The sequence below is a fragment of the Musca domestica genome, unplaced genomic scaffold (genome assembly GCF_030504385.1).
Source record: "Musca domestica strain aabys unplaced genomic scaffold, Musca_domestica.polishedcontigs.V.1.1 1, whole genome shotgun sequence".
NCBI lineage: Eukaryota > Metazoa > Arthropoda > Insecta > Diptera > Muscidae > Musca > Musca domestica.
The window spans coordinates 50,924,617-50,940,885 of NW_026712114.1; the positions used below are offsets into that span (position 1 = coordinate 50,924,617).

Genomic DNA, 16,269 nt, shown 5'->3' on the forward strand with positions numbered 1-16,269 from the left:
GTGTACCAGTTTGACACTCGACTTTTTATTTGCTTTCCATCCCATTCTAAACACACAAATATTTGCTTTGATCTGCTCATTCGTAATAATATTATTTTATCATTCATGGTACAATTGTGAATACCTAACATGTAATATTGTGAATGGGCAACTGTGATTTATTTCTTTGTATTTTTACAGAAAAAAAAATTAATTTGTATTGCTAAATTGGGAGTAAAATATATTAGAAAATGCCTATAATGTATAATACCGGCGACTGGTTCGTTCTACGGCCGACTACATATAGGTAAGTTGGAAACACAAAATGTATCCAAATTTATGGGTAAACACCCCCTATTATGTTTTTTTTAATCAATTTCCTTAATTTGTTCTATGCAGAAAATTTGATTTATATCCACCTGAATGGCCCCTAGATCTTGATTTGGAATATATGTCAGTTGCCTGTGCTCCATATGGTGGCCCTGTTGCAGTTACAAGAGATCCCAATAAGATTGTGCCGGTTAAAGGAACTGCCAAACCAGTCATACGTATCTTTGATACTGCCGGACAGGAGTTGGGAAAGATATGGGTACATCGCATTATTGAACTTTTAAATTTGTTGAGTAATATTTTGTCTTTGTTAGTGGAATCATGGTCGCCTCATTTCTATGGGTTGGTCCGACACCGAAGAATTAATATGTGTACAGGAGGATGCCCTGGTGTTTATTTATGACATGTTTGGTAATGAAAAGGAATCATATTGCATTGGCCAAGAGGCCAGTGAAACTAAAATATTGGACGCGAAAATTTTCCAATCATCAGCTGGCACAGGCATTGCCGTTATGACCACAAAGCATAGAGTATTTCTAAAGCACACCAGCAGCAAAGATTTTAGATCCAGACTGTTACCAGAAATACCAAGTTAGTGATTAATTTTCAACAATTCAGTCACATTTTAATTCACCTTTTTTCAATTTCAGAATCCCTTACAGATTGCACTTGTTGGGAAATCGTTACCGAGGATCGCAACAGTTATTGCCTATTGGGGCGCGAACGTGAAGTTATCAAATTATTCCCTGGCGAATCCGTGGGCTCTGTTATACGCAACCTTTTCGATAAACCATTCGAACGTATCATATTAATGTCCGTCTCGTATAATCATCAAAATCTAGCTCTATACACCAACAATGGTATTGTCTGGATGGGCAGCATCGATATGAAACAAAAATATTGCGAATTTGATACGGGTCGCAAAGATATACCAAAACAAATTGAATGGATCATGAATGTTGATAATGACCAGTCGGAGGCAATTGTTATTGCCTATCCTTCATTTTTACTGGTGGTCAATAGGAACGGTGATAAGAATCTCTTCACATATGATCCAGCCATATTTCTTGTGGCCGAAATGGACGGTGTACGCATTCTGACAAATACTTCACATGAAATGATACAAAAACTACCGAAATGTGTACAGAACATATTTGCCATTAATAGCCAGGAACCATCGAGCTTCTTGTTTGAAGCCCAAAAGAAATACCAGGATAAATCCCACCAGGCAGATGAATATTTGAGTTTATTCCGTGATCGTATGAATGTAGCTGTTGATGAGTGCATTGAAGCAGCCGGTTATGAATTTTGTACAGCAACTCAAAAGAGTTTAATGAGGGTATGTTGTCATTACCATTATTTGGATTTGATTTATGTTTTATTTCCATATAGACTGCGTACTTTGGAAAAGGATTTATTCCCGCTCACAACCCCGATGAGTATATTAGAATGCTTAGAACATTACGCGTTCTTAATGCACTAAGACATCCACGCATTGCAGTACCATTGACAATAAAGCAGTGAGTATTTGGGGAGCAGTACAAAACCATTTGTCAATTTAGTTTTTTTAATCAAGGAAAATCAAAATTTGGGTTAATATCTCGAAAACGGCTTGCCAACCAACTTTGAATGAATATTTGTCTTTTCATTAAGCTGATTAATTGAGCTTAGCGTAATAAATATTTAGCGTGTGATAAATATTTATTTAAATAGTAGAACAAGACTATTTGACTTTACTTACTAAACTTACACATGAATTTAATTTCGAGAAGATTTTAATTTGATTTAGCAGATCAGATACGGTCTTGTGGTATATTTATCAAAATCCACAATCCATAATATAATCAAAGATATTTTTAATATTAACTATTGTATTGCCAAAAACACCTTCAGAATATCCATAATTATATCAGCAATTGTTTCTCAATACATACCAAAATTACCCGCATTTTCACTGAAAAAATCACAATTGTATCGCTACCAATATTTCGAAATATTCACTTTCATGTCTGCTATATTTCTTCATAATATATACACAAATTATACATATCTTTATTTATAATTGTTCTCAATTATTACATTATTTCCAATTGGATTGTATTTCAATCTTCCTTACAATCCCCAAACCTTTTAAAAACTTCACGATTTAGTTGATAATAGATTTTGGCACATACATTAGCAAATTGTAAACAAATCTTAAGAAAGAAAGCAATTAAATGGTCAATAGCAATTTCAAAAGGTGCGACTAGACAACAATAAAAAAAGAATGGAAATCTGTCATCTTTGCAAACATTTTGTATTTGCATTCTTCGCAGCTTTTAAGACATCATATAAATTTTCAAAAATAAATAGGCTAATATACTTTTTATACGTCCAAGTCATTCGTAGTTTTAAACCGCCAAACACTTTAATTCGCAGATTTCTATATTTAAAACCTGAAATCATTTTGGCACGCTTAGTTTTTCGTAAACATTATGCCATTGCCATTCAAGTGGCGAAACATTTGAAGTTACCAGAATCCTGGATTCTAGAGCACTGGGCCTATCACAAAGTAATGAATGATAGAAGTAAGTACCATTACCAAACTAATCTTAAAATATATTAATAATAATTCTTAAAAATATTTACAGATGACATTGAAGTTGCACGTAAAATAACCGAGAAATTTAAAAATCCCTCTGTGGAGGGAATATCATTTTGTAATATAGCAGAAAAAGCCCATGCAGCAGGACGTGATGAATTGGCCATAAAGGTATGGACATATTTCAGAACTAAACAAAACAATATTTTATTTTTCTTTTTTATTTTAGTTACTCGAATTAGAACCACGCACATCACTGCAAGTTCCTCTACTACTCAAATTAGGTAAATACAATCGGGCAGTGCAAAGTGCCACACAGTCTGGAGATACTGAATTGGTGGCAACAGTTTTGCTGGAAATCAAAAAGAAAATGATGTTGACAAATTTCCATGTAAGCTGTCTATTTTTGGAAAAGTAATTTAAAATAAAAAAACATGTGTATATATTTCTTAGATGATAATACGTGAATATCCAATGGCTTTGAATATCTATAAAAAGATAATGAATGAATGGAGCCGTACAGCTTTATATGATATTTACAATACTGAAGATGATCACAAATCTATAGCAGAATATCATTTTCGTAATGCCTTAGAAAGTAAAAGTTTGGAATCGAATCTATCCACAATTGCAAATAGTTACACCCAGGGCAGACGTAACATAGAAGCTGAACTGTGTTCAGACACCAGCAAACTTATGAAATTACAAAAGACATTAAATAACAAGTAAGTAAATGCGAACAAAATTTATTTATCTAAACCATTTTCCAATAAAATATAAAAAAGGATAAAGGAAAGTTTTTATTTTTGAACTATGCATTTTTAGAAACTGCAAGAATACTGAAATTTTCAAAAAAAAATTAAATTATTAAATTTAAGAAGCAACATGTTGTTCGATTATACAATGTTGAACTTCAATTAATCAAAGATGATTGCACTTATTGTTTAATATGAAATATTATTCGTCATGTAATCTGTAGGTCTTCGTTTGAAAATGCCTCTTCCTATATGTTCCTTTTCTCTTTTAGATATTCCAGTATTTATGGCAATGTAACATTCCTTGGTTTATCCATACATGAGACAATTGAAAAACTATTAGATTTGGGAGAGTTCAAAGAAGCCGAAAAGATAAAAAACGATTTCAAAGTACCCGACAGAAGGTATGATTTTTTTGTTCGTATATTATTGTGCAAAGACATATTAATATAAAAACGAAATTTCAGATTTTGGTGGCTGCGCATTTTAAATTTATCGAGTAAATATAAATGGGACGAACTGGAAAAGTTTGCTAAAAGTAAAAAAAGTCCCATTGGTTACGAACCATTTGTTGAAGTTTGTCTTAAGCAAAACAATTTGACTGAAGCCCGAAAATATATACTTAAATGTAGAGATGATCGCAAGACCCATTGGTACATAAGAGCTGAGTAAGTTTTTGTAATTTCATATAAGAATTTGTTATTTTTTTTTTGTCTTTTATTTTAGACTCTATGAGGAAGCTGTTGATGCTGCATTTGAACAGCGTGACATCAATTCTTTATATGTAATCCAACAAAAGGCAAATACTTTGGGCAATCGTCAACTGTTGGATAAAATTATTACATATATTGCAATGTTGTCTTCGAAGAAATAAAATGTGAATTAGTATTGATATATTTATATATTATTTGTATACTTTTTTTAAATAAATATATATGTGTGTGCACACGTAGTAGAAATATTCTTTAAAAATCTACAATTATTTGCTATATACAGTTCTATAAAGTTCTTGATAAATATTTTTAAACTCCCATTATTATTTGCTCTGATAGTGCTTGAAAAATACTCATTAAAATCCACAAATTTTAAGGACTATCAGACCTTAATTTTTTAATACATCTTTTTCTTGCTATGAAAGTCCATGAAAATATTCTTAAATGATCCACTTTCTCAGCTCCGACAGTCCTTCGAAAAATATATTTTGAAAAAATCACGTTTATTTGCTCTGATAGTCTCTGAAATATCCTTTATATTCCGATTACTTGCACAGATATTCCTTGAAAAATGTTTCCTAGAAATCCATCATTCCACGATTATTTGCTCTAATAGTCTAATCAACATTGTTTGATTTGAAAATCTCTGGATAATTTTAAATTATTAAATCTACGATTAGTTTGCTTTAATAGTCTTTGAAAAATATTCTGCAAATATTCTTTATAGTTTTTGAAAACATGTAAGCAAAGGCTATAGTCGTGCGGGGCCGACCATGTGATACCGTACAACACTACAATATGTTAGAAGCCCCCTTATGTCCTAATACATTTTGGAAGATTTCGCTTTTGAAATTATGTCACGGAGCACTGCCCAGATATTTCACTTAGCATTTTGACCAGGGACATTTGCCCAATATTTGTGGTCCATTTTACAGCTAAATATAATCCCATAGTGATCCAAAATGTTAGAATTCTTCCCTGTCCTTAACTCTCTGCTCAGGTTTGTCGATTGGCTTCAGTTGTGTGTTTTCTGTTTTTGGTTCATTTCAACCCCTAAATATTTTTCGATCATCTCCAAAAGCAAAAGGCCCATCTGTTTCTCCAAATTTAGACTCATATATATGATTTATTTGGCTATATTCGTCAACGAAATCGGCATAAAAAATCCAGAAGTTCGCCATTTGTGTATTTTTTCGATATCGCCTGTAAGTAAAATTGGTATTTTTTCACACAAAAGTTTTGGTCCATTCTACCCGCTGTCCTAAACTCTAACTTCATGCGAGATTTCGTGTCCTTTAGTTTTTTATTTGTGACCTTTATAATGGCTGCAAAATAAGTAACATTTTTAGTTTTTGATTCATTTCAACCCCAAAATATATTGCGGTTATCTTTGAAAACAATAAGCCTAGAACTACTGATCCTAACCCTACCCTACCCTTGTGAAAATTTTCGTGAGGATCGGACGATAATTGCAATCTTTATATAATAACCCCAACCTGTGTTGTAAGGTAAAAAAATATTACAAAATATACACTTCAAATTGAAAAAATCGCATGGGATAAAAATATGAAAAAAATCACAAAATACTACAAAATCTATATACTGTAAAATCAGAAAATTAGCTAGATCGACTCAGCGGGAAACCAATATTTCGAGGTGTTACATAATTTTTGGCCTAATCAAAGTAATAATACTCCCAACACATAGTGTTGCAGGGTATAAATATTCTCTAAAAATCCATTATTACTTTTTTTGGTATACCCTAGAAAATGCTGTTAAAAAGTCCGCGATTACTTGTTTCGACAGTACTTGAAATATACTCTAAAAGCTCTAGAATAAAACATCTTGATATCAGTTTTAGTTTTTTAAGGATTTATTTCATTTGATAATCCATATATAATATTTTGTTTATTATTTGTTTATGTATAATTTTATATTGTTCATGTATTGTGAATGTATATGTGTATAGATAAGATCACAAAAAGCAATAAAGAAAATAATTTTACTAAACAAGTTTCGTTTTTTTTTTTTTGTATAGATTTTTTGTTTGTTTAAAAGTTTCGGTTTTACTTTTTTATTTATTTAACTTTTTCTATCAATTTCTAGTATTCCTGATTTAAAATACACATTTTCTGTTATATAAAGCATATTAGATTAGTTACAATATTTATAGATTCGTATGCATCTCTGATTTCCATACAAATTTTATGTAACAATTGATAATCAAAAGAAAAGATATGAGAACTATTTAGCAAATTGTTAATTTAATGAAAAATATTTTGGCAAAATGTTAAAATGGTTTGCTTAGAAGTTATATGTTAACCTGCTTAAATAACAGATTAAATTGCATGTTTATCTGCCCCTCTTTTGATTAGCAATTAATACATTGTGGAAAAACTAGGTGTATATGATGATGTATACATATATAACATTATACTGTCGTTATTAATATATTGCATATACATATGAATATAATTAGTAGTAAATATGGCTATAAAAGACTTTTCTTATATCCGGCAATTGTGAATAACTATGTGTTAGTTGCATTGCATTTTTGTCAAGACTTTTGCAGTAGATGCATTTACAAATAAATTACATATTATTTTTAAATAATTTCTATTACATACTTGTATACACATAAATGTATATACATATACAAATACAGATGTATGCTATTGATAAAATGTACGAACAAAATAGCAGTCTTATATACGATGTAATACATTCCTTTTGTTTTTTGAATAGGGGAATTGTTTTTGTTTAAATAGTTTTTTTCGTGAGTTTTTCTCTAAGCGTTTTACCGCGGAACATTGTTAAAACGAACAATGAAAATTTTTTATTAATTGGATAGATGTATTAACTTCTTCAACGAGAAAATTGCGTATGGTATGAACTTGTGTTCATTATAGCCATGAACAACTGTACTTAAAAATAGGTAGATGAGGAAGTGATGTAAATGAAAATTGTCATTCATCGTGCCGGTATTAGGTGTGTCTGGTTACCCTAAAATTTGTAACAATTGTTACAAATTGTTACTGGAAGTCGTCTGTTAACCCAAAAGTTCTGCAAAAGAGAGCGGTTGGAGAGAGAAATTTTGACAGTTCTTTCAGTGAGAGTTAGCAAATTCTTTCTGGAAAAATTTCTTCTTGCAATCACTTGCAACTCTTCTTCTTCTCATTCATCGACATTCAATCAGATGTTTTCTATTGTTTGTTTATTTATTTTTGTGCTTTCAATTTGAATTTTTTTTTTTTGGAATTAGCAAGACTAATAGTTTTGGAGAAAAACTTTACAAAATGTGAAAAACGTAAATGTTAATATGTAATAAGAAAATAAAAGACTATTTCTAACATTTTTATTTAAAAAACTTGTAAAATTAGTATTAGGTGTGTCTGGTTACTCTAAAATTTGTAACAATTGTTACAAATTGTTACTGGAAGTCGTCTGTTAACCCGAAAGTTCTGCAAAAGAGAGCGGTTGGAGAGAGAAATTTTGACAGTTCTTTCAGTGAGAGTTTGCAAATTCTTGCTGGACAAATTTCTTCTTGCAATCACTTGCAACTCTTCTTCTTCTCATTCATCGACATTCAATCAGATGTTTTCTATTGTTTGTTTAGTTTCAATTTGAGAACAACGTAAAAGAATGTGAAAAAAGTAAATATTAATATGTAATAAGAAAATAAAAGACTATTTCCAACATTTTTATTTAAAAAACTTGTAAAATTAGTATTGCTTCCTTTGTTTTAATTCTCCTTATTGGTTTGTTTTGACAAATCAGCTGATTATTTGCAAACTTCTGCAGGAATACCGTCTGTTTACTTTTCGCATTTTCCTTGCAAAAGAGAATAAAACTACCTTACTCTCTCAGAAAGAAGTTGCTGGACAATTCCTGCTGGAAAAGTAACCAGACACACCTATTGCTTCCTTTGTTTTAATTCTCCTTATGGGGGACAAATTGGTTTGTTTTGATTTGATCAGCTGATTAGTTGCAAGCTTCTGCAGGAATACCGTCTGTTTACTTTTCGCATTTTCCTTGCAAAAGAGAATAAAACTATCTTACTCTCTCAGAAAGAAGTTACTGGACAATTCCTGCAGGAAAAGTAACCAGACACACCTATTAAAAGGATGCGCTCAAAAATAATTTCTTGTTAATACTGACAGACACCTGCACCGCAGCTTCTGTACACCCCGAGCAATGGGCAAAAACCTCAATACCAAAGAGAATTTTATTTTTAGCTAGATTGTTATGTCTATGTAAAATGGAAGAGAGCCATGCATATATCCCTGTAAGATATATGTATACATTTTTTGGAAAGAGTGGAACTTGTGTGAGAATCGCACCAGGAAGAATGGATCAATATACTTAGGTTTCACACTTCATCTAACACTGGTAAAAGCATTGGGATGTCTCAAGAAAATCACTTGATTCACATTTTATGAGGGTTATAACTATTCCAAGTGTTGGCCCTTTGTGGGAGAGGTACTAAAAGCTGTGGAACGATGCAGTACATTTACTCTTTTTTAATCTACGGTTGTTAGAATTATTGAGATGTACGAAGTTTGAAAAAAATCGCAGACCGGATCCGCATTTATGACCCATAAATTAAAAATATTGACCCATTGCGTGGGAGCTAACAGAAGGGGTGTGCCGATGGAAAAAAATCAAAATAGCAGGAACAATTTCTCCCCTCTTCCGCACCTTTGGAAATATTCGGATTAAGATTTCTCGTAATCTGTGCATTTAAGGTACATAGTGTCTTTATCTGCAATAATTTTTTTTTTCGAAATTTTATGTTACTTCCAGGTGAGAACTCGAGAAGTCTGAGGAAAAAATTAATCAAAACATTAGTGATTATTTCCGGTTTTTTTTTGGGAACATAATGCAATATTTTTTGCAATGCAGTAGAATTTTTTTTCTTTGATGACATATGCATGGATTCCGAGGAATCTTAATGCGAAAATTTCCAAAACTGTGAAAGAGGGGAGAACTTGTTCCCTCTATTTTGGTTACTTTTCCATGCAAACTTTCAAAAAGCCGAAAGTGTTTTACTTTCATAATCTGTTGGATTTTATATTATTGTACTAGAGGAGGGGGCCTATTAGTTCCACTTTGACATTACATCTGTGGTTGATAGAAATATTGAGACATACGAAATCGCCAATTTCGCCCATTTCCATATCTGACCTAAAACTAATTTCTTTGCAAATTGTGAATAGTCAAAAAAAACGCTATTAATGTAAAATACAAGAAAAAATCATGAAAAAAGAAAATCATTTTTCAGGGAGAACGGATAGGGTCATTATGTACTTAGTTTCTCATTTTAACCATATCCTGGACAATTGGTTTTATTCCAAGCATGCAACAATTGGGGTGTCCAACGGCAAATCTCAATTTTGCCAAAACTAAACTTGTTTGTCTGGACAGCTGTAATTTATATCCGAGGAGGACAAAAAGGACAATAAAGACTTAACACTTCCAGAAACCCACCCATGCGCGGCATTCGATGTATCTACCAAGACCGCATCGGACTAAAAGGAAATGGAGCAAGAATTTTTGGCACACAAAAAAAAAACGATTTCACATTTCGAGATGCCTTCTATACCTTTGATATTTATTTAAATCAATCGTGGGGTAAACCCTTAAGTAAAAATTAATTATATTTTGGGCACATGTATTAATATTCCAGTGAATGGCACTCAAAAATGTTGCAAGTATGGTAATCGCATATGAGGTCGATGTGGGGATACTCATATTTTAGTTCTTCTTATATGCTTCGTATTTAAAACATATTTCTAAATTATTTAAAATTTTTACGTCTGAGAGCGTTACCGTTATGAATACCAAGTGATAAAAATGTTACTGATGATAATGGAAAATTTTTGAATGAATGTCTATGTCTGATACAATACTTTCAAATATAATGGTGGCTAGTTGAAGTGTTCACAGATATTCCCCAGCAAATATACTCAATACAAATCGGGTTACATTACTAGCAACGGCATGTCGTAAGCCAATTCTGGTCACTAAAGTCAATAAGAAGTACTTATGTAACGATATAAAGAAAGTCGATATGTAAGAACTTCTTTAATCGACTGCTAGTGGCCGAAAATAAAATCTTATTCCTTGATACATGGTCCAGTTAAAATGATGGGTGGTAACCCGATTTTTAATGAGTAGTGGATGTATACAGCTTTATTTTTAGCCTTTAAAATTGACATTCATTAGGTTGTTTTAATATATTTTTTTTATAAAAACATTGTTGTTCTTTGTTTTTTTTTTTTGAAATTGAATGATTCAAAACTAATTGTCCTGTTCACTTCACTAGTCATCCACAAGCATGATTGTATCAGGTTTATTTAAAATTTAAATATTCTACTTAATAATACCATTACAAAAATTAAAACAACTGTGAGGTTATATCGTTCGTTATAAATCATTATCAATTTGTATATGCATTTTTCTTTTTATTTTAGATTTATTATTCGATTGATTTGGCATTAATAATAATTACAGTTATTTGAAAAATTCGAACACACACACATATGTAATTAAGCAACGATTACATGAAGTGTTTATTTAAAATTAATTAGATAATCATTTTTTGTTTTTCAAAACAATTTTCCTTTATTTTTTTGTCTCTTTTAAAACTATTTATTGTATGTATCGTCTTGGGGCCCGTTTATGTACAACAATTGAACTACATGATATTTTGTTTTGAACAAAACGTAAGATTGCATATCGCTCATTTACTAAATGATTTGTTTATTTTTAGTTAGCGACACAAATTTAAAATTCATCTTCTGTCAAAATCTCATGTTAACATCTTGGAAAACTTATACATGACAGCTAATTTTCTTAAGTAGGAGTGTGTTCGCTTCGTTCGCCATACATATTCACACACTCTTAACGCTATTTTTAAGGGCCAATGACAAGTGTTTTTCAGCCTCATTTGATTTGTTCACTTTTAGTAAATAATCTCATGAGTTCATTTGTAGTGCGTAATCGAGCATTTAAATTAAGAATTGTGTTAGGTTTGGGAAAATCTGTATTAATATTGATTTTAATGAAGGGTTTTATCTATCTGGATTACTTACCGACGCACAGTGGGGTGAGATGCCCAAAAACGGAGATTAATTCAGGGAAGCATTCTATCGCTCTGAAATTTTGCTCAGACATTCATTTTTGCTCTAAATTTTATGAAGATGAATCCGCTATTAAGTATTGACCGTATATAACGGCAGTCCCAAATTTTATGTATTTTGGGAATTTCTTCCTAATATTAGGTATTTTGAGGGTTTCAGACAGATCTTTTTACAATCTTATTATTTGGCATTTTGTTTCCCAATGGATGGATGGAAATATTACAAAAATTGCCTATATAAATCCAAAATTTCAGTTAAGCGAAAATAATTTATCCTTTGTAAAACCTTTTAAATCTGAAGACAAAAATACTACATATTTTTATAAGGAAAGGAATAATTATAAAGAAATATATATACGAAACTGGCTGACAATTAAGCCTTCCTATCTGAAATAAACTAAAACCTTACAATATATTTAGAAAAAAATCCTCCCTTACATCTCTCGTATTGTCTTTGATAGGATCATCAGTCAAAATTGAGGGAGAACTCACTCACCACTGATTTTTTAAAGAGACTGAAATACTTTTATGTATAGTTTTATATATAGTTTAGAATTCCAGTTAATAACAGGATAAAAACCCAAGAGAAACTTCTTTAGAAAGACCAAAAAAAAAAACAAATAAAACAGAGAACAAGATCAAAGTACATTCACCGCAAAATCAGTTGACTATTTTCACCATTTTTTTTAAATTAAACAAAAACGGCAAACAAGGACACAAGTTTTTTTGTTGATTATGAAAGATGACATTCCATACTAAAATACAAAATTAAAAGTTTTAAGACCTTCTCGATATTATTTTTTTAAAACTCCACATACTTTTCGGATATGGTGAAAATATGGTAATATTTTAAATTAATTTTTAAAATATTTTTACATCATTATTTTTAAAACTTTTTTATTCTAAAACACTGATAACTACCTGTATTCGATGTTTCAATTTTAAAATAATAACTTTTGATGAAAAAAAACTAAATTATTGCACTTCTCAAAAAACCAAAGACAAATTTTTTCCTTCTTGCGAAAAAGTGAAATATTTCTTAACTTTGCCACAGTGTAATTAAAAAACTAATCAACGTATGACTTTGTAATTTTCGGTACTGAAGTAGAATTTAGTGTTCTATAATAGTTTAAAAACATTTATTCCAAAAGACGAATTTCATTTTTCAATTAATCTCCGTGTTTTGTGATTTAACCCCTCTGTGCGACGTATCACATACTACTAGTTAAACCTATAAAAAGTGAACATTTTTCCTACACTCTCTAGCATCATCATCGGTTTAACTTTTCGAAATCGAATTTGAAATATAACGCCCTAACACTCGAAGAAAAAGAACTCGATTTGAAAATATGACCGATACTCTTGCAATAAATAAAATCATGGGTATCATTATATAATTGATGTACCAAATGCGTCAACTTGAAAAAAAAGTCCGTAGAAAAATTGAGGAATTTTTTGGGAACATAAATGCAAATTTTTGACATACAGTGTAAATAGACATTACTTTTCTTTGCCGAATTATAGAAAACTTTGATGAAGAATATTTTTGTCTTTGACGTCATCGTTTCATGACAAATATTTTTACAGAATATTTTGACTTGCTACGATCCCGTTTAAAGAACATTTTTAAACCAATTTTAAAGAAAGGACCAAAAAGACCCCGATACATTCTTCGAATTTTTATCTGCAATGTTACCGAAGCCACTATATACATAAAATTCACGGATATTGGAATAGGAATCTTAATCCGTGAATTTTATGTGTATAGTGTCTTAGGCAATATTGCTTATAAAAATTCGTTCTGTTTCAAATAAACTGCTGGATTTTTAAGATGATATTCATATTTGAATTCAAATTATGTAAAGAATAATGGATTTAGTTCTATAAACATTTTACACTATGGTGAAAATGTTGTGCATAACGGACACATTTTTGGAAATCGTTGATGGTAACAACGTTATAATAACAATTCCATTACGGCTAACACCCCTTTGTATATTTCTTCTCGAATGTCTTCAGATATCAAGTGACGGGACACACACTTGGGTCTGCCACGTATTTCACCTAACCTGTTTAAAAAGACAATAAATATCTGAGCTCTATCCATAAGAAGTGCCGACCGAGAACATATACAGGATGAGATGAAAAAACTGGCAGCTGTTAAAATTTTTCGAGTGACAGCTCATTATATTGTTTACAAGCGTACATTTTGGTGAGAATTTTCCAGAAAAAAGTTATTCGTGATGGAATTCAAGCGTGATTTCTTTATAATTGGCGGGAAAATCATAAGTGGCTATCGTTTGAGCTCTCCAGCATTTAAATGTGAATAAATTTTTTTGTGCATCGTGTCATCGCTCGTTACTGTGATACTGGTAGCCCGACGTTAAGGAAGTGGACGGAAGAAAACAGCAACATCAGCAGAAATGGTTCGAAAAGTAAAGGAGCGACTCGGCTTCGCAGTGGCCGAAAAATGGTTCGTGAGCTGAACATATCGCAATATTCCATTCAGCAAATATTGAAAAATTAGCTCGGGGTAAAGCCATTAAAATTCCAAAAAGTGCAAGAACTTACGCCGCAACGGAAAGAAAATAGACTCAAAAGAGCTAAAGAGTTGCTTCGCTTGACCGAAAATGGTGAACTGCCGAATTTGGTTTTCTCCGATGAGAAAACATTCGTTGTCCAGCAGTTTGTAAACAAACAAATTGATCGTGTTTACTTTCCAAAGAGGTCAGCTGAAAATGTGCACCTTCGGTTGGCCACCAGAACCCAAGCGCCGGCCATGGTGATGGTGTGGGCCGCCATAAAAGCTAATGGACGCTCTCCGCTCGTATTAATCGACCGTGGCATCAGAATAAATGTATTAAAGCCTTGGGCACGCAAACATTTTGGCCGCAGACCTTGGACACTCCAACAGGACTCAGCACCATCGCACTAAGAACGTGTCACCCAAGAATGGTTACAAAATGAGGTTCCTCGCTTCATTTCCAGCGCACAATGGCCATCAAAATCTCCGGATACCAATCCGTTGGACTATTGTGTCTGGAGTATTTTGGAAAGCAAGATTGACACTAAAAATACCTAAGTGTCGACCACCTCAAGCAAGCGCTTCGCCGGGAATGGGCCAAAATACCGCAGGGCAGCATTCGGGCAGCGTGTGACGGTTTCATTGGCCGTTTGAAGGCCATAATTCATGCCAAAGGAGGCCAATACGAACAAATCTAAACTTATTCTAAAATTTGATGCTATTTCCGACGTTTTTTTTTTCAATAAAATTAAAAAAAATGAAAATCTCTCCCTAATAATGTTTATCTCACCCTGTACATTCTGTTGCTCTCAAGCATAAATTTCGTTATTCAAAAGAATTAGATTTATCCGATCTCCATCTAAGGGCGAAATTTGCAAAAATTACCCATAAATATTGGTAATCCGCATGAAAATCGCAAAAAGAATGTAATTATTTAAAATTTAATCAAATCCCCTTCAACACAATTCTTAAATACATACGCCCCTGAGCTGGTTTTCGTTTCGATATAATTATTAAGCAAATACATATGTGTTTTGATGCTTTTCTTGACGAAAGTCAAAACATTTAAGTAAAAAAAAAATCGGAAGATTAAGAAAATCAGAACAGAGGCATTATTGGGTGTCATTTTTTTTAATTATAAAAATTGGTAAATAAAAACCTAAATAATTTTTGTGTTCAGAAAAAAGTATATATTTGAATTTTCTAGTTTCATACTTTTTTTATTTTTTTATTATTATTATATAATTACAAAAAAATTAATTTAACTACATATGTATACGATAGTGACTAGGCGAAGAAAATAACTCTTCAAAAATGTTTATATAAATATTTGCTTAATATTTTTTGCATGTTTGCTTTAAATTACGCTAAAGAAGTAGCATATTATTTATAAATATTTTTAACTACAGTGGTTGTTTGTTTCATTCAACATTTTTTTTTTGTTTTCTGTTTTTAGTTTCTTAGGATTTTTGTTACATTATTTCATTTTTTTTTATTTTTAATAGATTACATATTTCTATAATATTTTGCTAAAAAATCTTACAAGTATGCATATGTAAACATTAATGTGGACAATGATTTTTTTAAGCGTTAGTAACTAAATTTTTTTGTTTAGTTTTCTGGTTTTATATCGTTTTTTTTTTATTGATTTTCATTTGTTTTGTTATTAATCTTTCATTGAGTAGGGAGAATAGCTAGCTATGTATGCATGTATGTGAGGTGTAAGTATAGTTTGGATACGAGAATTAGGAGAGTACTGAAAAGGATGTGGTGTACTGCTGTTCAAGATAGTTTTAATAATTTTAAAATTCCATATATATTTGCTTTATTTTATATTATTTAGGATATACATACAGCGAGTTCTATTTTTGTGGATTTTTATATTATTTTTTAATTATTTTTGTGTTTTTAGTATTTTTTATTGCATAGGGATTTGAAGTTTGTTTTTCTTCTGTTTTTTTTTTCTCTCATTTTTCCAATAGGTTTCAGTGTAGGCTGGAAATAATGACCATCACAACCAAACCTTTATTCACATAAATATGTTAATACGTGTCTTAGAAGTGAGACCAAAGGATGCATACTTTTTGTCATAACAAACAAAAAAATAATTCAAGTTTTACATTTGCCAATGCCAAATAAATATTTGAAAACTGAACCACAGCCAATGCCGATTTAAATTTTCAATTATTCATAACTTTAAAAAGGGGCTTGTAGTGAACTTTAAAATAACATTTTAAACAAAAGTT

General features: G+C 31.3%; 1 protein-coding gene across 1 annotated transcript; it reads left to right on the forward strand.

Annotated features, from left to right (window-relative positions):
- The first annotated feature begins 110 nt into the window (after window positions 1-110).
- LOC101889456 (vacuolar protein sorting-associated protein 16 homolog) lies at window positions 111-4,604 on the forward strand. The gene is made up of 12 exons (XM_005176303.4): window positions 111-286; window positions 379-568; window positions 624-900; window positions 960-1,648; window positions 1,702-1,829; window positions 2,728-2,876; window positions 2,940-3,061; window positions 3,120-3,281; window positions 3,344-3,615; window positions 3,918-4,049; window positions 4,113-4,313; window positions 4,372-4,604. Exons 1-12 carry the CDS (start codon window positions 231-233, stop codon window positions 4,517-4,519), a joined length of 2,526 nt encoding a protein of 841 aa, XP_005176360.1. The 5' UTR covers window positions 111-230; the 3' UTR covers window positions 4,520-4,604.
- The last annotated feature ends 11,665 nt before the right edge of the window (window positions 4,605-16,269 follow it).